Below are 26,150 nucleotides of genomic sequence, written 5' to 3' on the forward strand. Positions count from 1 at the left end.
CCGTATCTCATATTTTTTCATGAGCAGATAAACAGGAAGCAAGGGTTGCAGCTTGCTGGGATTTGGGTATACTGTATACAATCCCAAAATTCACGAACTACATAATTTTTCAAACTGGGCTCAAATTCAGAAGAGAAACCAAACCAAATTAAATAGTTAATCAATAACCGAGAACCGTTGGCCGGATAATTAACTATTAAATGAAAATTAGCTTGGAATCCATTAAAAGATTAGGAAAAGCCCTACCAAAGAACTCAATTCTTAAGGGAGAGATGGACACAGTAAGTCTCAATAAAAGACCATTGCAAGATGCTTTCTTAACAAAATAAGAGGCAGCATCAATCCTTGAACATTTAAAAACACAATATCCAAAAGAAGATAAACGATAATCTGCTAACAGAGAGATTAATTGTTTGATTTAAAGGGTCAATAGGAAAAACAAACAACTGCATGTAAGAAAATAGATGGCATCATGGATTTGTATGAAGTTGATCAATAGCTCAGAATTTTCTCTGGATGAGTTAAAAGACTTAATTTCTGAAGCCCCTGCTGTTCCTTCTTCCTCTAGCCTTCTCAAATTTCCTTCCTTTTGCTCGCACATAGGGTTTAGTGTGGCTGTGGGGCACACCGGGAGCAGGTCCAAAATGCTTCACGGCTTCACGAGCATTCTTTGGGCCTCTGAGAAGAACCTGTAAGAGAGGGCCAAAATAATAGATCAAAATGTAAGAGAAATATGAAGTAATTCTTTCTCGGAATCCATGTTTTTGCAGTACTATCACCATACAAAGAGTCGGAAAAGAAAATAGAGTGAATAGGGTATGTCATCCTAAGAAAAAAATAAGACTGAAGGTACCATCCCCTTGATCATTGATATGATCAGGCCACAAGGAGGACAGAGCATCTACGAAACACACGTAAAATGAGCTAGAATCTTGTTTTGATTTAAAATGTTATCTGTGAAAAGAAATAAAAATCGAATAAACTTGAGCCTTAAAGATTTGACCGGCACACTGAATAGCAAAAAGAAACCACATATTTAGTATATGAGGCTTAACATTCTTACTGACCAGTGAACTACCCATGTGCATAGTGTCAAACACCTACAAACTTCCTATGCATTTGTAATAGAAGATCCTAACAGAACAATAATTATCCAGTCCCAGCATTGCTTAGATAAGTTAGCTTAAGAAGAAGCAATACATGCTTTTCAACCTACATACTCAAATTCCAGCAACAACCATAGTTGTTCAAATACCCAAGGTTGAAAACACCCAAGCTTACATAATACAAAAATCACTTATCCACCAACACTATGACCAGCCATTTCTAAATGAGAGCATTCAACTGTCAAAACATCACCAAACGGAACTTTCACCAAAAACAAATGCCTACAGATTAATGCTTATGCTATATGATGATTAATACAAACAAGACAAAGCACTTGATACCAAGCCATCTACAAAATATCATTAGCAGTTTTGGGTATCCAGCTATCCACATCACTGAATTCATTCATTTAATAAAGGAAACCATGAAAAACATCATTTGTTGCAGAAGGGTATTAAAAACAACCGACACATAAAACAGAAGAATAATGGCACCAAGAAACATTACCGTGTTCTGACCAAGAGGGGCTCGCAGAGCAAGTTGATCAAAGGTTAGGCACTCTCCACCAGCCTTCTCAATCCTTGCCCTTGCAGTCTCTGTAAACCTCAGCGCTGTTACCTTTAAGGTGGGAACTTCATAGACTCTGACATCATCAGTTACTGTCCCAACAACCACGGCAATCTTATCACCCTGGTGAATCAAACCATAACAATGCAGTAAGGTAACACGAGCATAATCTCTCCACTTACTTTCATTTTCCTACTCTCTAACACAAGGTGTGACCAAACCAGATCTAAGTATTAGACTAGATCAAAAACAAAAAGGTTCCGAATTGGACTGCTACCCGCTTGGTTTTCTTAGAAAAATAGATAGTTGAATGAGTAAAAGAAGCACCTTTCCCTCCATGAAACGAACCAAACGAGAGAGTGAGAGCGGAGGCTTGTTGACCTTGCTCATGAAAAGCCGCTTCAGTATCACTGCATTGAACTTGCTACCAGTCCTCCGAACGAGAAACCGGTACAACTGAACACCATGAACGGCAAATTTAGAATTTGAATCAAATTCTTTAGCACAAAAACATACGCAAAATACAGCGGAAGGGAGAGATAAAGACACTGAACCTTGACGATGAGCTTTAGGTAAATATCATCTGATTTTGGAGCAGTGCGCTTGGTCTTCTTGCTCTTACCTCCGGCAACCAAATCGATACCCTGAAATTGGAAGGCAATAATCCCATGAGATGGCGTAAGCGTAAGAGACAAAGAAAGCAAACCATACCATTCTTCCTCTGCTGGTGCCAACAACTCGGCGCAAATGTCCTTCAGCTTCAAGAGAGCTAGGGTTTTAGAAGAGTCCGACTTTGTATGAGAAAGTCGAAACGATTTTGGGCTGGAAAGGGTGGAGTTTAGGCCCAATCGTGAAAAACTAAACGACCATTTGGTCAATATTGATGGGCCGCTGACGACAACAAATATAAGTTTAGGCCGGGCCTTAAACAGCCCATATGTAACCCTGACATTCTTGAACCAGCCCATTTAAAACTGTTCTAAAAAGTAAAAAACTAATGTCTAACAGCTCGAGAATAACAAAACCGTGCGGGCATGTAACCCAAAACGTATAATATTGATTTTATAGTGCTTGAGCTGGATTTTCTAACATATCTCATGTTAATGTACACCTTTGCAATACATTGAGCCCGTTTATTCACTTCAAGAGAGCTAGGGTTTTCCCTTGCACTTGTGTTCTTCTTTCACCTATGTCAATGTGATGAGTTAGCAAAATACATTGCGAGGGATGTCAACGAAGTGATTACCAGATTTCAACTATTTTTCTTCCTGAGATTAGATTTGAGTAGTGGTGAAAACGTTGGTTACGGTTGTTTTTCTTTTTTTAAAATTTTTGATATGATTTTTCGATCAATTCGTTAAAGAAATATGCTCTCTTTTAAAAAAAAAAAAAAAAACCGGCCGATAATTTGGTTATCAGTAGATTCAATTATTCGGTTATTTTCTTCAGAGTCCTAGATTTGAGGGTTGGCAACCAAACTTTTGTCTCCAACTCTTAAGTCTTAAATGACATTGGATCCTACCAATAAGCCACTTGAACTATTAATTGTGTTTCCAACTTGGCAAATGGCCAATTAAAGGTTTTAATTTCACAAGTCTGAACACAAATTAATATATGGTTTATAGTTGAAAATAGTTAACACTACACGTGATTCCCATTAGTGATAAATTATTGGGCTCAAGTCAAGTCTAAACGAAATTGAGTTCCTCGTCTCTTTTTATTTCTTCAAAAAAGCAATTATGTGTTGAATATGAACAACGTCTAGCTGTAAAGGTTCCATTGGATGTATAAATTCCCCACATATTTGGTTTGCTGGTTCCGAGTCAAAACTACGTAGGTTCTTGTCACCACACGAATCAGTGCTGAACAAGTCACCGCATTTGGGACATACCAGAAGAATACCACATTATGTTTTCAGATATAAAAAAAAAATATCAAAGAAATCATTAGGAGACAAAAATTGGCCTAACTATGCAAACGTCATATATTATTATATCTTTCTTATTAATATATAGTATCTTCATTGGTGTTGCATACTGTTTCGGCCTATTATTCTCTCTTCTCATGATTGAACCAAATAATTCATCCAATGCATTGAATAATCAGAGGGGTAGTAGATCCAAGCAACCATCATGATAGGAGGGGTGGCAAAACTCTATTCGGTTCGTATGACCGAATTTATTCAATTCGGATTAAATCAAATTTGAACATAAATTATATGTCTGAAATCTGGGTACAAATACAAAAAAATTTATAATTTAAAACTGGGTTCGGGTCTAAATATAAAAATACTGTTCGATTTACTTGTCTGAACCTAACCCGGACTACGTTATTATCCAGTTTTAAACAAACTCGGGTTTTGTTAATTAAGTACGTTCGAAATCCAATATGAGTTGGGGTCCGAACATATAAATATTTTATAAACACAAGATGTTATCCGACCCAAAAGCGACTCGGAACCTTTTTTCTTTTTTTTACCCCTACACCAACATTCCACATGGCAATTAGCCATAAATTTCTTAGGCCAGAATGGAGAGGCAGAGAATTTATGGAAATCTCAAGGAAGCCGGAGCCATACATTATTTTTGCCTTTTTGGAAGATGAAAACAAACAAGCCATAACAAAGGAAAGGCTAACCTTCACCTTCAATCTCTCTTTTGTTTTATGCTTGTATTAAAAGAGGAAAGGATAGAAACAGAGTGATTGCTTAAGTTCATATTATCTGCGGTTTTTTCAATCAAATGAATCCCATGAACATGTAATTTCAAGATAAAAGAACGACAAACAATCTCTTCTGATTATAAATAAGTAACTGTTCTTTATTCATTCTGTGAAAACGAAAATTACATCCCAAGAATCTCTCTCTAATGGTGCCTAAAACAGAGGAGGAAAAGCCAAATCAATCCTTTGATGTTACATTGATTTTAATTCAAAGCGCACATCGACGGCCTTCTATGGAAACCCGGCATGAGAGTGCCAGACTTCGTTCAAATCTGTCTTTAATGCTTCTTAAGGAGCAAAGCACGGAGCTCCGCCACATCAATCTCCTCCGCACCACTCTCCGGTCTGTAGTAACCGGTGACGGGGTCCGGCACCCACGAAACCTTCTCCCCTTCCTTCTTCACCATCGCAGGTGCGCTGCTGCTTCTCGGACCAGCTGCAGCCACGTTAGACACAACTCGTCCTTGTGAGGGAGCCGCGGCCGTAGCATAACCTCTCCTCGCGACAGCCTTAGAGATCACATCGAAAACAACCTTAACGTTTGAGAAATAGCGAGCCATTTGGGATTTTATTTTGAGGATTAAGACTTCTCACCACCGTAGAAAGATTAGATCAATCGAAACGATTTTCAAGAACTCGGATTTCGAAAAATCTTTCTACAGCAGTGAAAAGAAAGAAATCTTCTTTGTATTGAAGACTCCTCTCTCTCTCTGGAAAAAGTTTGCTGAAGATGGATTTGAAAGAGAGGGGGCGGTGGGTTTATATGGAGTGGGAAACAATTGAAGAGAAGAGGCGTGATTCTTTGCGAGTTGAAGGGAAACTCCGTCGTTTGGTGGTAAGCCGACTCCGTCAAATCAGTTTTTATTGCCACCTGGCGTTTTTACGTCAAGACGTTTACGTCATCTGCCCTTTTTTTCAAAACGTATTATTAGGGGTGATAAAATAATCTTCTATCCGGATAATCGAATTTATCCTATCCGAAATAAACAAAGTTTAGACATAAGTTATACGTTCAAAATATGAATCCAAACACAAAATTTTTGACCAGTTTAAAATCGAATTCGGGTCTAAACACAAATTTTACTTGTCCGGATCTTAACCCGGATTAGATTATTGTTCGATTTATTTGTCTGGATTTAAACCAATCCGGGTTTTATCAATTAAGTACATCCGAAATCCAACTCATACTAAGATCCGAACATGTAAATATTTTATAAATACGTGATGTTGTTAGGCCTGCACCGAATTTGTGTCACCCATACGTATTAGGGTCTCTAGAATGCTCCATGCAATTGTTTCATTTTTCCAACTAATAGAAAATAACCTCTAAAACACTTTTTGTTGCTCTCTTTAGATTGTCGCAGCAATAAAAAATTATTGAAGAACAAAAAACCAAAAAAAAATTACAAACCAAATGGACGCATAATTATTTAGGGGTGATCAAGTTAACCAAAAATGAATCCTTCCAATTAAAAGATATAAATTAAACTCTCCACATCAACACTTACTTATTAAGTGTTTGTAAAGAGTGAAACGATTTAAGTATTTAAAATTTGTTATAACTCAAAAGTCCCACATCAATTGAAACTCCACTAATCAAGTGGTTTATACAGGTAAAATACACCCTTAACATGCATGCAACAAGGTGTTTCCCAGTCAAGTGAGTTGGACTTTGACACATGGATTTCGGTCCTTAATAATTAGGTTAAAGTGGAATAAAGTCCAGAGCCCATGTATCATCGGAAATCGAATAACTCAAAAATAAACAATATTATTGGCATGTTTACATTGGTTGAAGACTCGTAATACCTCCTCATACAAAAAAAAAAGTGTTTAACTTAAAAGAAAAAAACGAACGGCTCTAGTACGATCACCTTGATCAAACGGTGCAGGTTTAAAGATTCAGAAAGAAGGGTCGGCGAGAGCGTCAGGAAACCGACGTGAGACGGGAAAGATGTGTAGTCGTCGAACGTTTGACTGTGTCGCACCTCACATCATCATCGTATACACGAAAGTCAGAGAGGCGGCTTGGAGTTGGAGGATACTTTTTCTTCATCGTTCTGGAGTACTTGACCATTAGGGTTGGCGAAAAGTCTTGGTCATGGAGAGCAGTCGTCGTCGACAAGTCTACAATAACGTTTTAGGATGTGTTTGTCTTGCTATTTGTTATTTAAAAAATTTTAGTGAATATATTAATTAAAACATGTAAAACACTAATTTTTAAATTTTAATTTTTTTTTAATATTAACTTATTTACACAGTGTTGGTTTGTTATTTGTTAGTGTGTGTTTTGTTTTGACGGGAATTCCAAACTATGGTGATGTGAGTTACTCTTGAAAAAAATGTGGCGGGTCATTAAAATTATTGCGGTGATGTAACAATAAAATTGGATATTTTACATTTATATCAATCCATTTTTAGATTAATTTATTTTATGTAAAAATATAAATGAAATAATAAAAATGACCAAGAGCAAAATTGAAAAAAAAAATTGTGTTTTGACACTGAAAATACGATCAATTGCATTGTGTCAAGAATAGAACTAGCTCCCTGTAGCTTTACCATAATGCATGATACATAGGGTCCGCATAACTTTACATTTCCATGAGGTCACCCATCCCTATAATACTCTAGCAGAAGCATATTTAACTGCATAGTTACTACAAAATGTTGTCCCTAGGAAAATGAATTGTTAATGATTAAGAATTGAAATTAATTTTATATGTTAACTCGTGGTGCATTCAAGCCAAAAGTATTACGTTGGAGAGGTACAAACATGCTAGTTCGAGAGGTAGAAACATGCTACCAAACGCATGCATAGACAAAATGACAGAATTGTTGACGGGGTAAATCAAACAAACACGTTCGACATGCTGTTGCGTTTCGCTTTCACCGCACAAGTTTGGGGCTTTCCTTGAACAAAGTTTGCCTAAATCAGCAGCTTTGTTTATCTTCTTTTGCTCTCTCCCTCACGATTTGGTTGGTAATCAAGAGTGGCCATAATTGCGCCGCACTCTGTCTTTTGTTTCAAAATTCGAAATTCAGGAGTGGTGGACAAACAAGGCATAAAAGACCTTTATTAAAAAATTTAGTGCAGAATTGCTGTGAAGGGAATGGCATAAAGCCTCGAAGAAACAGAGATACCCACCCAAACCTGTGAGCTCTGCAAAACAATGTCAGATTATTAAGTATCAAAAATTCACCCCTCATACATATCAATCATATTGTCCCATTTAGATTTATTGATTCCCGTGAATAAATCGAGTCCGCACGGGACTCGATTTGTTCTTTCTAAGTCAACAGCATGAACCGAAGCCCAAGTAAACCAGATTCTCAAAAATGCCTAGTTGATTGTTGAGGGAAGACTTTGCCCATATAAATTACATAGTAGATCTTAGTCTAACCGATGTGGAATTTGGTTCTTTACATTAAGGGTCTCTCTTTAGGTTTTATAGTGTTTGGGATTCTCTAGTTGTTTGAAATCTCTTAGGTTTTTCTGCCAAAAAAATCGTAAAATATCTAGACTATTTTGCATGCTTGCATGCACACACATTACAACTAGATACAGCTCTGCTGATTGCCTATGTTTAAGGTAGCCACCAGCAATGCCACGCTGTCTTGTCGCAGGCATCCACATACTAATTAATTTGTGTAGTTCAGTGTGTCTACCATCTGTTTCCGTGAAATTTGATAGCAGGCGGCTCTTATTGTTGTCTACAAATATTGGTAATAATGATATCCGCAGAAACCATGCCAATGTCTTGTTTTATTTAAATAGTTCGACTCTCGTACCAATTCTGAGTTGACTGTTCGACGCCCGAGGAAAACCTCCGAAGGGGCCGTTCCCAATCCGTCCCCCGGCCGACTATCGGCAATCCGCTCTCACCGCAGGAGCAACTTGAGCAGTCCATTGACAGTCGTCGGGTTCGAAACTGAGACTCCCTTGCCCAACCATCAAAGTCAATCTTTTTCCCGTGATTACGGATCCATTTTGTCTACTTACACTAACACATGAACGACCAATCAGAAGGCCCATTCACTAAATGGGCTTTGACTTACACGACATGACCTCTCGTTTGGGCCGATATTACTTCTTCTCGAAAAGTTTGTTTGACTTGGGCTGTAAACTTGGGCCAACTCGATCACTTTTAAGTTTGCTATTGCAATCTTTCAAATATTTACGCTTTAAATAAGTTAAATTATCAAACAAAACAAGTAAGATCCACTGTAGCACAATGGCAAATTCTTCAGCATGAATTCCGGGTTCAACTCCCGGCGGTGGAATAATTGTAACATTCTTTTTATTGCAAGGGAATTTTTATGGGCCACTGTTGATTGTTTTTAGTGATGGGCCCAATTATCAGGAGACTTACGAATAACACAGCCCAGTTTTTGGAAACATGTGGGCTATAAGCTCCATTATCTAGCGCTTTTCTTGATTTCAAATTTCAGTAGTCTTGCTTCACAAATGTAAGGTTGGTTTGGTAAGCAATATTCTTAAGTAATTCTTTTTTTGATAAACGCAATATTGAATAACTTTGTAGCATAAATGTTATTTGTTTACCAAACAATCATTTTGTAGTATGTATTTTTAAGACCATTTTGGGACAATAAAGTTAGCATTATTTCAAAATGGTACTCATATGAATAATTTTGTGACAATTTCAAATTTCATGACCAATATATCTGTCTTATTAAAGGAATGCCGAAATTAACCCTGTGGAGAAGTGTAGTAGAGAAGTGTAGTAAATTGTTAATTATGGTTTTAATACATTTTTGCTATAATTATGTAGCGAATTGTTTTCATTTATTAAATATTAATATTTAATTTATTGTTTAATTAAGTAAAAATATGAACGTATTAATTTTAAATATTTATAATTATTTTTTAAATTATTTGTTATTTATTTTATTATTCATTTTACATTGTGTTACAACTAAAATATATAATACCACACATCATATTAAGCAATATATATTCTACCAGTAAAAGTTGAAACAAACATTAACATATGTATGATGTCGCGGGTGCTCACACGCGGGATCCCTCATTTTCATTAATTTGTGGGATATGGTTTTTAACCACACGATTCATCCAACGCTCACAGGAGAGCATACCTCTGTACCCATTTTGAGACCCACTTCCATGCTTCTAACCCGTTTTCATGCCCGTGCAATAACCTATGCCACAACTCTCACTTGAATCCTCACCCATTGAATCTCCATTTCCACTTTGATCTCGATCTGGTATGCCCACCTTGACTATCGACACTGGGTACCAAAGTTGCTGACAACAACCAATCTTGGTTAGCGTCGACGACACTGCCAGGAACACACCCACGAACTAGGTTTGTACTCATGGTATTTGACATAGGAAAAGCAAAACAACTAATATTCAATTCCAAAACAACTACAGCTCATGGAATTGCAGATGGAACCCCAAAATCTAAACCTCATGGAATTGTAGAATTGGCAAAGTTCTCAAACCAACGTAGTTTGCATTTGAAGGAAGTTGCGTTACAAATTGAACTAAGAAATTATCATAAGACTTCGATTTCGACCCATGATGATCCCAAAAATCTAAACTAGGTAAGAATTGCAGATTTGCACAATACCCATTTCTGAATTTCACAAAAATCCCCAATGATCCATAGGTTATCGCATGGGCAAGATTCATATGGATGACGTCGATTCGGCTTATCCGCAAGGGAAAGAGGAGGAACCAGATGAATAACAATGTCAAGGTGGGCACGATCTACCAGGTGGAGATTAAAGTGGAACGAGATGGAGATTCGCACGAGCAGCTGTGATGAAAACGGGTTAGAGTCATGGAAGTGGGTCTGAAAATGGGTACAGAGGTATGCTCTCCTGTGAGCGTTGGATGAATCTTGTGGTTAAAAATCATATCCCACAAATTAATGAAAATGAGGGATCCCGCGCGTGTGAGCAGCCGTGTGTATGATGTATCATGTATTTGGGAAAAGCTTGACGAGGGAAAATTATAGAACAATCATAACATTGGGCCAAGGGGCCCAAGTACGAATATACCCCAAAAGTTATAACATTGGGCACTCTCGTAACCCATTTGTTCCTACTGGCCCGGCCCAAAGAGAAAAAGGTCTCTAGAAAACACGAACAAATGAAAAACCCTCTGTGCACTGAATTAGGATTTTTAGGGCATCAAAACCCCATTGTCCAGTTCCTCGCTACACTGTTTGGTAACTTGAGAGGAGGGAGAGAGAGAGAGAGGTAGAAGTTATGGCGGATGCTAATGCGGGCACGGGGGCCGAGGTTCCTCCAAACATGACCATATATATCAACAACCTCAACGAGAAAATCAAAATTGACGGTATCTACTCACTGAATCTTCTGCTTTGCTGTTTCTTGTGAATGTTTGAGATGAGATTTGACGGTTTGATGATGTGTATAGAGTTGAAGAAATCGCTGCACGCAGTGTTCTCCCAGTTCGGGAAGATACTGGAGGTGTTGGCATTTAAGAGACTGAAGCATAAAGGGCAGGCTTGGGTTGTTTTTGAGGACGTTAGTGCTGCAACCAATGCGATTAGGCAAATGCAGGGCTTCCCCTTCTATGACAAGCCTATGGTACGCACCCTTACTCTTTATCTTCCTGGATTTGTTTGTTATCTACGTGCATCAGTGAAATTGTTTTCTTCAATTTGTGTAATAAGAATGGAAAAAAATTCCTACTTGCTAAAGGATATTTTCTCAAAAGGTGGATAATCGTTCTTAACCTTAATGATGACCACATTTTTTTTTTCCTTGTTAAGTTTGGTCGGTACCAGTTCATTCTAGTGGAAACCTATAGGCAGCATGTTAGTATAAGAAGTCAGTTGATGCCTGATTGAAATCATGTTGAAACTGTGATTGAAATCACGTTGAAACTGTTTTATGGTTGTTTGTGAGTGCTTTAGTCACGCTTGTTCAGAAAGGTTCTGTTTTAAATCATTGATTCATTTGGTCAAAACCCGGTTAGCATCCAATGAGCAAGGATTGTTATGTAAAATCCATTGGCAATTTTAAATCATGTTTACTATGTTTATTTTGATGAATCATGCAAGTTTATGTGCTTGAAAATAGAGTCTGAATGCTATTCTCTAGAGATTTATATTATGTATCAAATATAGGGAATGTGGTGTCATTTGTTGCAATTAGTATTTACTGTCGCAACATGTATTTAGATTTTAGAGTGTGCTTTTGACATGCTGATGTGAATGCACCTTGTGGCCTGTTGTTTGATGTGTGTCTTGGGATAAGTTTCAAGGTTTTGAACTTTTTATAATGTAACTCTGGCAGGCAGTAAATTATAGATTGAGTTGCCCTTGGATTTCTGATGAGATGAATCGCCATGTTGCTTACTTCCTCAGCAGCAACTTATTAACTAATATGAATATGTATTATATTATCATCCTGATGATTTGCCTTCAATCTATTGAAAATTTTCCAACTATGGTTGAGCTTAGGACTTCCTGGCTTGTTTCAGTTGATATTTATGTGTGTTTCTCTATGTGTATAGTCTCCTTCATTGGTTTTCAATGTTCTAGAAATATATCCAATGATGTTCGTGTATAATTACGTAATTCTTGCAGAAATTACAGTTTGCAAAAACTAAGTCAGACATCATAGCAAAGGCTGATGGCACTTTTGTCCCTCGAGAAAAACGAAAGAAGCATGAAGATAGGGGTAAATCACTCTCTCTATATTCAAAAGGATCGATTAATACTGTAACAGATTATGACTACCTAATTTGGCAATTTCTCAAGTTAAGAGTATAATCAGTAGATGTGGCAACAGTCTAACAATGTACATTGCAAGTCTATGTTTTTCCTTCATGCCAAATCTTCAAGCATATTTCAAATGGATTCCAAGATCATAATCATCTATGAATCATCTGTAGCTGTTATCATAGGTGAAATTCCCATTGTGATCCTGCTGATATCTTAACAAATTATCATTTGGGGAATCACAATCATTAGTTGACACTAAGCAGCTTATAATTCCTATTGTGTCAATAAGAAAAGAAATAGACCTTTATAGTTTAGATATAAGATTTTATCTACAATGGAAGAAAGTTTCTTCATGTTTTGCTGCATGTTACATAATTTGTTAATTTGGACAGCATATATGTTCCCCTAATGTCACAGGTAAAAAGAAAAAGGAGCAGCATGATAATCAAGCAGGAGTGGGTGTAAACCCAGCTTATGCTGGTGCCTATGGTGGAATGCCTCCTGTAAGCATGTTTTCTATTCTTAGCCTCACCTTTGAATTCTTTACGATTTGGCTTCTTTTTTTTTTCTTTTTTTTCTAGATTGTTTATTTGTGGCTATATGTGGATGAGTTAGTTCATCTGCTATTAGTTTGTCTTTAACTGCAGTTCTATTGTGACTGATCTGAAATTGCTTTGGTATAATGTTAAGCTAATTTTGAAAAGTTGGATTGTTGACTTGTACGGTTATACCATCAAATATAACAAGCTAAATGCTGGAAAAGAATCTGATATGTAATAACTAAAAAAAGTTGACCACAATACTTGAATAGAGTACTTAATGAAAGGTTTGAACCAAAATAAACAAGAAAAATGAAAAACAGGAGAACATTATTATTGATAAGAACGACTATACTCAAAGTTCTTGATTAAAACGGCTTCGTGGAATATGATTTACAAATAGTAACAAACCATCAGTTTGGGGATCCTAGTCCTGTGGATATTTTACCTCGAATGTTTTTACATTGTGCTCAGGGCACTGCTCTGTACATGCCTAGATTTTACCAACTTAAGCACTCATTTGCAGAAACTTGATTTGCTTTGGGTAGCAATGGAAGAGTAGATTCCAAATGTTGCCGCTTTTGTTGGATCTTACCTTAACCTTATATCTTATTTGTTACTGCTTAAGTGCTTTTTCCTAACTATTTATTTTCTTTTTGAAAATGTTGTAGCTATCACAGATTCCTTACCCCGGCGGTGCAAAATCCATGGTCCCTGAGGCTCCAGCTCCACCAAATAACATACTGTTTATCCAGAATCTTCCTCACGAGACAACTCCATTGATGCTGCAAATGCTGTTCTGCCAGTATCCTGGCTTCAAGGAGGTTAGAATGGTGGAAGCGAAACCGGGAATTGCTTTTGTAGAGTATGAAAATGAGATGCAATCAACTGTAGCAATGCAGGCACTCCAAGGTTTTAAAATTAACCAGCAGTGCCCTCCAATGTTAATAACCTATGCCAAGAAATAGATAGACATTTTTGGTTTTGCGATTCAAGCAAGAAGGTGGCTGTAGTTGAGGATTGTCAGTTAAAGCCGTGCACCGCTTTGTTGCTTCTTGGTGTATCTATCTGTTCTGTAGGAGGTTTGAACTGCTAATGCATCCTCGTAGCTAGGATGCTTTTCTTGGCTGTGTGACTTTCCGATCATTTGGTTTATAGTACAATTTGTAGTGCTGTGAATCTTTTAAGATTTGATAGATTTCTTATATTATTGTGTAAGGAGAATTAATTTTCCAAATTTGGCCTTGTGTAAACTCAAACCAAATGGACTGCATTCTTCTTTCTCAAATGATATAGCAGTATAATGATATGCCTGAAGAGAATGTCACTCCCTAAGAAGAAGATATCCCTCCTGATATCTGGTGAAGGGTGAACCTTCAACAGAGGCAGTTTTGAGTTCTAGCAAGATTAGTCCAATTGCAATTAGTATATGATTTCCCCTTTCCTTTTTATAAAAAAGGACAAGCTCTTCTTTTTTTGATTACAGGGATGGGCAAGCTCAAACTCAACCTCTATGATATACCACACACGTGAGTGTCATATGAGTTATTTGTGGTTCTCAAGAACAAACTCTTTTGTTCACCAAGCATACACACATTATCATGTTGCTTTCTACATCCACAAGATCACCCTATATACTTTTCATTCTCAATACATGTTAAATCTCAGCATCACCAAATATAAAGAAGTTCTTGTCTTTTTTCCATCAATGCTCCGAATTGCTTCAAGAAGATCAACTGATCAAGTATGCAGTTATAAACTATATAAATCTTTCACCATAATCTACATGCGACTCCTAATCGAAAATGCCACTTTTAAATCGAAAATGAATTTAAGCATCGAAACTCTGAAATAAATATGCAGTTGCTCGGAAAAAAATCCAAAAAGAAAACTAAAAGAACATCATCATCTAAACCTAGATTACAAAATCTTATGGGTGCAAATCGAGCAGGTTTCGAATGCACAATTTGTTCTTAACCAAAGACATGCTTTTCGAAATTTATAAATTTGCGAACGAAACAACATTCACCAAGGAATATGCGACCAAATTATACATTTCGGGGAAAGGATTGATGAGAACGAACCAAGTCTTGATATACCAGAGATGAACATTCAAGTTTCAACGGCCTGGAAACAATGAGAATCTGTCAATATGAAGAAAAAAATGAACTAATTAATCAAATATAATGAACTAATTAATCAAGCAAGCTTTCTATGATCAATTCCAGCTACGGTACTTGTTTCCAACAGAGTGCATTGTATCTAATGCATAGAAAACTTGCTGGATATTGGAGGTAACCTCATTTCCTTTCCCTTGCTCGAATGGTGCTAAAGACTATTTGGTTGGTCCCAAAAGAATGCGGCTCCACTTGAGAGTTGGATCATTTACCAGTAATCTTTGCAAGAGCATAGTCCCCCTCTGAAATGGTGAAACCGATTGCAATCTCTAACAACAATCTCCCGGTTAAACACTCTAGAAATCATCTTCATAACAACATGACAGTCCCTGCAAATCCTAAGATTCTTAACTATTCTTATTGAAGTGCCTGGTTTTGTCTTTAGAAAGCAAAAGGCAACAGCCAATTTTTCGCTATGACGGGATAGGGCCAATTCCTTTCCTTCATCCTCCAAATCAAGTAATACCTCGCTCGTATTTCCCACATATCCGTCTATCTTCAACCTATTCATAATTTCATCAAGCATCATATATATTTCCTGGCTTTCAGGATGAGACTCATCCCCAACAAAAAACTCATGAAGGATTCCTTCCAACTCAACTAAACTACAACCAGGAACTTTCTTTATCCCCTTTGTCTCCATAAGGTCTCTCACATCCCTTACTTCCTTCCACCTACCCATCTTTGCATAAACATTAGAAAGAAGCACATAGGCACCACTGTTTGACGGATCCAATTCAATAAGTTTCTTGAGTGCAGCCTCACACGAATCAATATCCCCATGCATCCTTGATCCACTCAGAAGAGCTCCCCAAACAAGCACATCAGGCTCCATTGGCATGGATTTTACTATATTCCATGCATCCTCAATGAGACCAGCTCTACCATAAAGATCAACCATGCAACCATAGTGTTGGATCAAAGGAGCAAGACCATATTCCTCGGTCATCCTCCTAAAATACTCGTTCCCTTCACCCACGAAACCTCCGTGGGCACAAGCACAAAGCACACCCAGAAACGTTACATGATTAGGCCTCATCCCAATCTTTTTCATCTTTGAAAACAATTGAAGACTTTCCTGTCCACGACCATGCATAGCGAATCCTGAAATCATTGCACTCCAAGCCATCACATCTCTGCTAAGACCCAAATTGTTAAAAACCCACCTTGCTCGTTCAATACTCCCACACTTTGCATACATATCTATCAAACCAGTCCCCAGAACCGCATCAATTTTCATGCCACTTCTGTCAATATAAGCATGAGCCCATTTCCCCTGGTCAAGTGCACCTAACCGCCCACAAGCTGAAAGGACAGCTGACATGGTAAACTCATTAGGCCTAACACTGTCCACTTCCAACATCTGCATTTCACGAAACAATGCAAGCGCCTCCTTGTACTCGCCACACCTCACATGCCCATTAATCATACAGCTCCAAGATATCACGTTTCTTTCAGGCATTAAATCGAACAGATTCCGTGCAAGTCTAACCAATCCCACCTTAACATTGGCATTAATGATGGAATTCCAGGACGGTAAATCAGGGTGGACAATCTCGTCAAACACTTGATGGGCAAGGTCCAATCTGCCACAGCAGGAGTACATATTAATGAGAGATGTCTGGACAAACTGGTGGCAATCAAGCCCAAAGAAGAGGGTTTGAGCGTGGATTTGTTTCCCGGGAAGAAGATGAGGCGGGGAATTAAAGCACTGGATGAGGAACGGGAAAGTATGGAAGTCAGGTATGACGCCATGGGAGCGCATACGGCGGTAGACAGAGACCGGAGTTAAGGCCGCAGATCGAGCCGCGGACTGAACATGGGCTCGTATGATGTTGTTCCAAATGAAGGACTCGAGGGTCGGGTGCGCAAAATGAAGGGTTGGGTGCGTAGAGGATATGAGCTTTCTAGGAGCCAGCATTTGGTTATTCTTGATGGCCGGAAAATTTTCTCGCCATTAATGCTCTTCGTTGGCGCATTTTGTCGAGCGGTCTGTGTACAAAGGGGCAGCCACCGTATATTTGATTCAAGCCGAATGGATCGCATTCTAATTTCTAACAAACGGCCTTTAAATATTTGTAGATACGATACTTGCTACAATCCTGAATCCATGTCATATGAGCCCAAATTGATCCTATACAATTCATGTACTACTCTTACCCATATTTTTATATTTTTGTTATACCCACTTAATTCATGTACTACTCTTAACTATATTTTTATATTTTTGTTATACCAACTTAATATTTGGATATCTTATACAGAGCTAGACCTAAACTCTGGCCACTACACCTTCATGCACATAAATTTCTCACCTCTCGGGCTACCAAGCCTTCATGCGCATAAATTTCTCATTTGACGTTGAGATACACCACTAGACTATTAGTCAAGTGTTCTTTTACTAACTCCTCAAGGTTTCCTGTTCTTTCGGTTCCTTTTAGTAACACATTCTCAAAGCTACGATTAAATTTGGAAAGCTAAAGTTCTTCACGGTGCAAGGTGACACTAACACCAATGTCAACTTCATATCAAGGTTATAAAGCAGAGTAGAGTTTGATGTACATTGAATCATCTCAATCCCTGGAACAAGTTTTCACTCAACACCTCTGCAGTAAACTAGAATGATCAAGGCATATCACACTTGCAATAAGGATACGATACATCCAATAGAAAACTACATGTCACAAGTCTATGAATTGAAACATAAAGAAAGATTGGCTGTTCACCTGCCGGAGCAGGAGAAACTTCCTGCCAAGAACCAAAACAGCCACCTTAGCTATAAATTGAACAGTAATGAGAAGAAGCAGTACGGCACCAGAACTACTTGGCCTGTCATGAATAACATCTATAGCAGAAAATGCAATGGAATGCAATTCCTTACTGTAAGTATAACTAAGCAAAATAGGTGAACATAAGCGGAAGAAATTGCATCACATCCAATTGCCCTTACAAGAATAGAACAACCGTTCTAAGTTACCAAAATTTCAGCAGATAATGTATTACGGAAGGTCAGAAAACAACTGCAGCAAGTCTGTAGTCTAACAGGCAAAGTATATAAAGAAGCTTAAAATAAGTAAACCAAATGGATAATATAAGATACAGAGCTAGGTCTCTACTCTTCCTCTTCCCCTTCGTTCTCAGCTATGTTGAAGTACCGCAATTCGTAAACATTCCTATCTTTGTTGGAGGAAATCACCCGAAGCCAATCACGCACATTGTGTTTCTTCAAATATTTCTTAGTCAAGTACTTAAGATATCTGCAAAAAATATAGTGATTGAACTATCTTTCTCCGAAAGTAAAAAAGAAGATTTCATTAAACAAGCGCCACGAATTCGCAACCTCAAAGAGAGAACATTACAAGCTTGAGACATTGATTTCCTCCAAAAAGTCTACACTACTACAAGGAATTGAGCATGAAAACCAAATTGTCAAGGCACAACGCCAATCTTCAATAATACCAGACAAACAAGATTACCTACTATTGTTAAAAGACAATTGTTTTCCTAGATAGTAAATAAACTATCATGAGTCATTAGGAGACTGAAGGTGCAGTAGATAGGGAATATAATGAAACTTTAAGTAAACATAGAAAACCCAAAATTTCAAATATTATCATATCTTTTGGATGACTAAGATCAACGCGTAAAAGAGATGCAGCAAGTAAATGACCATGAAAACAACTCACTTGTCATCATCATCAAAGCCTTATCCCAAACCATGCCGGGATACATGAAACAACCAAGTAAAAAAAGAAGAAGAAGAGGAATGGAGCATCCAACATCCTAACTTTCATCAATTCATCTCAATAATGTCAGCAATCTCAGAAGAAAAAAAAAAGAAGATCCACAGACTTGAATTTCCAGCATGGACTCCCATATTCATTTCAAACCAAATGCTTAAGATGACGAAAAATATCTCAATAAAATTAATCTATTATTGAAGAACAAACTCTTTGCCTAGCAGTGGCAACCATATTCACCACTCAATCTGTAACCCTTTGTCAATTAAGGAACCACTTCCAATTACTCCACACTCTAATAAATTGATAAGAAACAACAGTCTGCCAACCCCAGAACGAAAAAGGGAAAAAATGTTGGGTTTGGCTAAAATTCCAAATGGCCAATGGACTGGCATATCTGAACATAGATTTTGCACTTGACATCCTTTCTGCGTTGACAAAGAAAGTAAAATTCAATCTAACAACTTCAGCCTTGTAATACCCAATTTTTGTCCAAGTCATATTTTTACTTTTATTTTATTTAAACATTTTCTATTTATTTTTTTAAAAAAAATTAAATTTCAAAACCCAAAACTAAAGTCCAACCATATTTTTGTTGAAAGTCCAATTCATTTTTAACCCAACTTATATTACTCTAACTCATAACCCAAACCACTTGTAACCCACTAGTCCATAAACTACGAGTTCTCGGGGGCTGCTGTAGTAATAACTACAGCAGCCCCAGCTGTAGCCCTTTTTGGGCTTCAAAATATTTTTATTTTTATTTTAAAAAATTATATATGTGTAGTATTCGGAGTAACGATTCCAACGACATATTTTTTGTTCGAAACAAAAATCAAATTTAACGTGAAAAATGCATAACAATTCTGAACCGTTGAATATAAACTCAAAACATTCGATGTTTCGATCGCGATGAATTTGATTTTTGTTTCGAACAAAAAATATGTCGTTGGAATCGTTAGACCGAATACTACACATATATAATTTTTTAAAAATAAATAAAAAATATTTTAAAGCCCAAAAGGGCTACAGCGGGGCTGCTGTAGTTATTACTACAGCAGCCCCCAGGAACCCATAAACTACAAGCCCAATTTCCAAACAAATTCAACCCGACCCCTATTTAGAACATCTTTTTTTGGGTTAATGTGCTTCGGTTGGATTTATTTGGGCTTGTAGTTTATGGGCGAATGAGTTATGGGTAATTTGCGTTATGAGTAATATAAATTGGGTTAAAAATGAATTGGGCTTCCGACAAAAATTTGGTTGGACATGGGTTTAGAATTTTTTTTTAAAAAAGAACTAAATAGAAAATAGAAAATGCTTAAAGAAATAAGAAATAAAAGAAATAGAATAAAATGAAAACTTAAAATAGAAATAAAACTAAACAACAAAAATAGGGTATTAGAAGCCTCAAAAGCTAAATGAGTCGGGCGTAAACCGTCTCCTCTTCATACTATACTTCCTTCAGATATAACAATCATGATTGAAAATGACAAACATTCCGAAAACAAATTGGAACCAAATCCCACCATGAAGCCAATGACCCAGTGGGCATATATAACCATGTAAATACCAAATAAAACTGGATTGAACAGGCTGTTAAACAGCCTTCTGAAAACGATGTAATAGTGGGCACATAAGGGGCAGAGAATTGAAAGAGTATCAAACACTTATCCTAGGACCATTCGACCCTAAATTGAATAATTGTATAGACTTAAATTATTGAATCACATGCAAATGCAGGATTAAGAACCATTTTCCAGATGTAATTCACCAAAGCACCACGTCGAGGATGAAAAATTACATGAAACTAACCAAACAACTTAAATCGAGGAACGAATTCTTGAAACTGATAAAAATTGCATAAAATCAACAACTCAAGGAGGAAAAGTGATTAAACATAAACCAATGACTACCTCTTAGAGAAGTCGTTGCTGGAGGTAACTGTGATCTTAGACTTCTCTCGTGTCACGGTGATGTCGTCACCGAGGGCACCAGCCTTTCCGCCGACCTTAATCCTCTCCTGAAGAAACTTTTCCAGTGAGGCAATGTCCATGATCTTATCCTCCACCGGCTTCGAGCAGTCAATAACGAACGTCGCTCCCTTCTTCTTCCCTTTCGCTCCTGTTCCAGCACCGCGACTCATTTTGCTCTCCCTACTCCTCCAGTCACAGAATCAATCAGCCCAGATGCACAGCTCGCCAATGCCCGTGGTATTTCCGTGAATATGTTTGCGATCTGCCGCCAGCTTATGCTTTTAGGGTTTTGGATTGGACCGGGGGCTCAACAACAGTTTGTTTAAAACGTCACCGTTTATTTGCTACAGAGAGTAACTTCTAAGTTCTAACCTTTTTATTTTTATTTTATTTTTTACCAGCTAAGGCGCTATGTAGAATGTTATTGGGGTTTGAACAAATATAAACCCCCTATTTTAAGGTTATGCTATTAACACCCTCTCTTTTTACTTTTTACACCCCTAATGAAAAGACATCATAGGAGGGGTAGCTTTTTATTTTTTTTATTCTTTCTTAGACATGAGTCCCACATGCTTTAGACAATTTTTTATTCATTTATTTTAAAATCATGAGACCCATCAACTTTACATTTAAATGAAATATTTATTTGAAATAAATTAAATTGTTAATAAACAACAAAAACATACTATTAAATTAAATTAATAAAAATTATAAATTAATATTTATACTTATAAATAAATTATTCTTATAATAAATTAATAATTGCTATAATAAATTAGTAATTATTATAATGAATTAATTATCCATTCTGAATAAATATTAAAGTAAATTAACAACTATTACAAATAATAATTTAATATTTATTCATTTATTGTTGTAATAACGTATATATATGAAATAAATTATTTTTATTCATCAATAATAATTAATACAATCAGAATAAATTTTTTTATTCGACGTTATTATTTTACTTTTACTCAATAGCTTTTTCACTACAATGAGTTTGAAAATTAAGTTACAAGAGGCTCATTTCACTCTCAATACAACGCGAAAGGGTAAGAGCATCCGCAATGGATGCCCTTGATACACACTTGATATTGTCTCAAAATTTGTGCACTCAATGTCTTTTGAAGTGTGTAGTTCATAGACACTTACAATGGTACAAGCTTCACCATTTCTTGAGAATGACCAACATTCACTTTCCCTCCATATCTCCTATAATAAAAATAAAAAAATCATTGAGCACAAACTACCAACCTCCACTTTCTCTCTATCTTTCCTATAATAATAATGAAATTATGTTATATTAATTCATAAATTCTTATATGAACAAAATACTTCAAATTATTAAATAAATAACAAATTGCATGCATAAACAATATCATTCATAAAACAGTATCATTCATAAACAGTGTCTTTCATAAAACAGTATATTTCATAAACTGTCTTTCATAAAACAATATATTTCATAAACAGTGTCTTTCATAAAACAATGTCTTTCATAAAACAGTATCTTTCATAAACTGTATCTTTCATAAAACAGTATCTTTCATGAAACAGTATCTTTCATAAAATGGTTGTGATTTCACGTATTGGTATCTCTTAAAGTTTGTTTGTCACAAGAATTATAAAATCGTCAAGCCTAGAGAAGTAGATTTGACCTTAAATTTGACACTTTTTGATGATGATATGACTACCCTACCGATAACATATGTATCCTACCGATAGGATACTTATGTATCCTATATCGGTAGGATACAGTGATTAGACAAAATATTTATTTTTAAATTTGTTCAAAAAAATAATATTAAAAAATATTCATTTAAGATATATATTGAAGTTCATAGTTTTCCAAAGAAAAAAAAAATGTTGTCGTCAAATATTCAAATAACAAATTTAAATGATGTATTTTTCATTAAAAATGAAATTTACATGGTGGTGACATGACTCGACTATTGGAATATATATATATATATATATATATATATATATATATATATTTCTTAACCCAAGTGGAGGTTACAAAAGGGATGGGGCAAATTCCAAGGCAGAAGAGCATAGAGAGAGAGAGTCTATATCTATGAGTATTTTAATTAAATCAACAATTCCAACGTTTTTTCTGACACAAAGGTGAAAAGACTGCTACCTAATACTAACAATGGGGGTGTAAGAAGCAATTTTGGGGGGTGAATATAGCAACGCCGTATTTTAAACCCCTCCTCGAGATTGTCATGTCATGTCATGTCATGTCTTTTTTTTTTTTATGTCATGTCCCATCACACACACATATATTAGGTACATATATATATATATATATATATTACGTACATATATATATATACAGATATATACATATACATTTATTAATTTAAATGCTTTGATTTTGATTAATATGTTTGGTTTTTTTTAATTATTATTTTTCTTTTTAATTTTTGTGTAAAGAAAAGAGAAATTATATTTTTTTTGATATTAATTTCATAATTTTGTAAGACGGACAATAATTTATTCAAACACATAAATAAAAGTTTCTGATGAAGATTTGATGAATCCATATGAGTGCATGTACGCATCTAATCGTTCTGCATACGGAGTCGTCCATGCAGCTGCGCAAGTATGCCTACAGTGAACCCATTCAGGTGTGATGGGAGGCATTGGATAATTCCTTGTCAAACCAACTTTGACGTAGTGATTACCATTTACATGCCCTATAGCGATGGCAACGCGCTGATAGGGTGATGGAGGAGCTGTACGTAGTGGTAGATATGTCCAACTCTCTGCATGATGAAGAACATGCAATATCACATTGTATGCAGAAGCAATCAATAGACCCATGTCTGGCATTGTCATCCAGTGCTCAAATGGTGCTGCAACATCATATCGAAAAAAGTTCAATGAGTGTTTAACATTGTATGCCCTCTCTTCACCGCCAAGTATTTCAACATATTGTTTCCAAAATACGTTCAACTCTGCCATCAGGTTATATCGAACATTGGGCCATTCATCTTCCCCATGACCAAGACACACAGCTATCGATCGAAAGCCGCAATTTCCATCAGCTTTTACATCTTATACGTCCCTAATGTAAGGATGCAGTATAGCTGGAAACTAATCAATATAGGATCGTAAAGAGTAGTCTTCCTTTCTTAGCATCGAACTTCCCTGTGTAGAGAGACTGAGTATTGTAAATTGAGGAGCAACTGTGTCTCTCTGGTTCATAAGATTGAAAAAAATCGTACTAAAAAATCTTCGATTCGGGGCGTCCGAATGAGGAACTGTGTCTTTGAGGCTCCTGAGGATGAACAAAATCACTCCCATCAATGACATATGCAGTTGGATTGTTACGAGTGGTGGTGGCTACCTTTTTCTTTGTGGACGGACGTCCTCTAGTGTTGGTCTTCACAGTCGGTTCACGGAGAGAAGTTGTTGAAGGTCTGAATATTTCCCTCAATTTCCTTAGCCAACTGAGTTTAACATGTCTTGTCTGCTGCTAGAAATATTCTGTGAACATTTGTACATCAGCGCTACAGTAGATGTCATCATCCTCAAGCGTCTGACAAGGCAATAGATCAAGCTTTCTCCAAAATTTATCAATGGCATCAAGCGGTACAGTATGACCCTTACTCACGTACATGGCTTGTTCGTGAGCACACGGTAGTCCGTAGCTCTTACGAAGGTGACATCCACATTTGTAAGCAATTTGTTCAACATCTTTCTCGACCGCTCAAATTCGATCAACATTAGATTCAATGCCTCGATTGAAACAAAACCACATAAATCCCGAAGGTGCTGTATATTGAATCGGTGTTGGACGATGGTTCGACTTCTCTCAATGCTAGCTTTGATAGCTGTATCCTGAGACAAGATAACCTTATGGATCCATGACATGGATCTCTCCAAGTCTGACTGTGACGAGCTCAAATATCTTTTTAGCTTAGCATGCTGACTCTCGACCCTATTAGTCGTGTGGTTCCCGAAATGTAGATATCTGTCAGTCCAGGTGGATACAAACATCTTCTTATATGGTGTCAGCCATACATCTTTCAGATATTTTATCCCTACCGAGAACTTCTGTAAGACTACTTCAAGGCGTTCCATATTACTTATGTACGCGCTCTCATTTTCAGACTCGATCACCGTAGTCCACATGTGGTAGAATGCATTCCATGCTCTATTGTCTTGCATTGATGGTTTGCATTTGGTTAAAATACTTTGATAGATGTGTCATCTACAGAGTAGTTTCGAAGCCTCTGGAAATACCTGAGCACACGCTTTCATCAGTCCCAACTCTGTATCTGTAATGATAACTCGTGAGCTAGTGCATCCATGCATTGCGGATCGCAAACATTCCAAAACCCATGTATAACTGGCCTCTTTTTCTAAGTTTAAATATGCAAACGCTATGCAAAAAGTCTGACTAGTTGAAGTAACACCAACAATTTCTATGAAAGGCAACCCGTACCTGTTGGTCTAATATGTCGTATCTATCAACAACACGTTCGGGAATGCACGCAATCGATCTAGTGAGCCAGGATGTGCAAAGAATAAATCTTCAAGCTCATTGGTTGTATGGTTTGCCTGATAATCGAAAAGGTATTCATGGTCATTGAGGAATGAGAACACAGATTGCATTTGTGATTGACCCGATCTCTCAGTAGTCTTGTGCTTCTTGAGTGCATTGTGTATAGTTCTGATGGTGCTCACGTTGTTTGGATCACGCTTTTTTAACTCCGTCAATATGTCCCGTGACTTGACATTTCGCGCAGACATGTCAACCATAATTTGAATTTCAACTTCAAAAAGCCGATCGGGATATGGATGTCCCTCCATATATGATGCTGGATCATGATTATGCTCCGCACACATCACCTCCACCATCCAATCATCTTCGTGCTTCATTTTCCTCCCTCTCAATTTGAACGGACATTCTATTTTTTTGGTGTCAATCTGCTTCAATGAGGGTTTCTTGCTTTGATAATTGCCACCGCGATCACAGTTGAATTGTAATATGTGTTTTTTACCGAGCCCACCAATATCTGATCTATAAATGACGATGATATATCCCAATTTGCGTCCAGTTTGTTGAACCCAATCGATCAACGATTGTCGTGATTTGAACACCTGATAATGTGTTAGATCTTATTAGAAACTTACGAATATTCATTCAACATAACAAAATAGCTCATATTTTGATAGACTAAAACATTATACCATATCAGTTTCAAATTCACATCTATCGTCAACTTTGATATTATCTGTCATCTCATCCGCATGTTCGTCTTCTTGCTTTATTTCGGCTGAGATAAAATCACCCTACCAAATAAAAAATAAACTAAATAACAAATACACTAAATAAAAAATATTTATTTAAAATTATTAAATCAGTATATGTATTTACATGTTCACTTAAATTGCTTGGCAAATGATAGTCGAAAAGATCGCTGAAGTAATCCATACCCACAATAGATCTCGGCTGCACTTTAGCGGAAGTGGGAGCTACGAACCGATCTCGTCGAGATGGCTAAAGGCGGAGATACTTGCACTAATTAATCTGAGAAGTAGGCTGGATTCAAGGTAACAA

The 26,150-nt window shown here is 36.8% G+C and overlaps 6 protein-coding genes across 7 annotated transcripts; 1 reads left to right on the plus strand and 5 right to left on the minus strand.

The window, feature by feature from the left end:
- Positions 1-275: 275 nt before the first annotated feature.
- LOC120003383 (60S ribosomal protein L18-2-like) lies at positions 276-2,514 on the minus strand. The gene is made up of 5 exons (XM_038852351.1): positions 2,386-2,514; positions 2,229-2,318; positions 2,002-2,130; positions 1,615-1,797; positions 276-689 (listed from the first exon to the last, which is right to left on the minus strand). The coding sequence occupies exons 1-5, from the start codon at positions 2,386-2,388 to the stop codon at positions 531-533; spliced, it is 564 nt and encodes a 187-aa protein (XP_038708279.1). The 5' UTR covers positions 2,389-2,514; the 3' UTR covers positions 276-530.
- A 1,931-nt stretch (positions 2,515-4,445) lies between these two features.
- Positions 4,446-5,133, minus strand: LOC120003440 (protein SENESCENCE-ASSOCIATED GENE 21, mitochondrial-like). The gene has a single exon (XM_038852432.1). The coding sequence runs from the start codon at positions 4,953-4,955 to the stop codon at positions 4,674-4,676; it is 282 nt and encodes a 93-aa protein (XP_038708360.1). The 5' UTR covers positions 4,956-5,133; the 3' UTR covers positions 4,446-4,673.
- Positions 5,134-10,549: 5,416 nt separating this feature from the next.
- LOC120003421 (U1 small nuclear ribonucleoprotein A) lies at positions 10,550-13,952 on the plus strand. The gene is made up of 5 exons (XM_038852406.1): positions 10,550-10,744; positions 10,826-10,998; positions 12,003-12,096; positions 12,558-12,643; positions 13,351-13,952. The coding sequence occupies exons 1-5, from the start codon at positions 10,654-10,656 to the stop codon at positions 13,645-13,647; spliced, it is 741 nt and encodes a 246-aa protein (XP_038708334.1). The 5' UTR covers positions 10,550-10,653; the 3' UTR covers positions 13,648-13,952.
- Positions 13,953-14,491: 539 nt separating this feature from the next.
- On the minus strand, positions 14,492-16,989 carry LOC120003343 (pentatricopeptide repeat-containing protein At3g62890). Of its 2 annotated transcripts, none has more exons than XM_038852296.1 (2): positions 14,981-16,989; positions 14,492-14,809 (listed from the first exon to the last, which is right to left on the minus strand). In XM_038852296.1, the coding sequence occupies exon 1, from the start codon at positions 16,775-16,777 to the stop codon at positions 15,065-15,067; it is 1,713 nt and encodes a 570-aa protein (XP_038708224.1). In that variant the 5' UTR covers positions 16,778-16,989; the 3' UTR covers positions 14,492-14,809; positions 14,981-15,064. The 2 variants fall into 2 exon arrangements, with proteins under 2 accessions (XP_038708224.1, XP_038708223.1); XM_038852295.1 differs by having other exon boundaries at positions 14,492-14,826.
- A 730-nt stretch (positions 16,990-17,719) lies between these two features.
- Positions 17,720-20,840, minus strand: LOC120003467 (60S ribosomal protein L22-2-like). Its single transcript, XM_038852470.1, has 2 exons — positions 20,513-20,840; positions 17,720-18,113 (listed from the first exon to the last, which is right to left on the minus strand). Exons 1-2 carry the CDS (start codon positions 20,740-20,742, stop codon positions 17,969-17,971), a joined length of 375 nt encoding a protein of 124 aa, XP_038708398.1. The 5' UTR covers positions 20,743-20,840; the 3' UTR covers positions 17,720-17,968.
- A 4,199-nt stretch (positions 20,841-25,039) lies between these two features.
- On the minus strand, positions 25,040-26,024 carry LOC120003631. The gene is made up of 4 exons (XM_038852648.1): positions 25,968-26,024; positions 25,781-25,855; positions 25,591-25,690; positions 25,040-25,476 (listed from the first exon to the last, which is right to left on the minus strand). Exons 1-4 carry the CDS (start codon positions 26,022-26,024, stop codon positions 25,040-25,042), a joined length of 669 nt encoding a protein of 222 aa, XP_038708576.1.
- Between the last annotated feature and the right edge of the window lie 126 nt (positions 26,025-26,150).

Source organism: Tripterygium wilfordii, chromosome 8 (genome assembly GCF_013401445.1).
Source record: "Tripterygium wilfordii isolate XIE 37 chromosome 8, ASM1340144v1, whole genome shotgun sequence".
NCBI lineage: Eukaryota > Viridiplantae > Streptophyta > Magnoliopsida > Celastrales > Celastraceae > Tripterygium > Tripterygium wilfordii.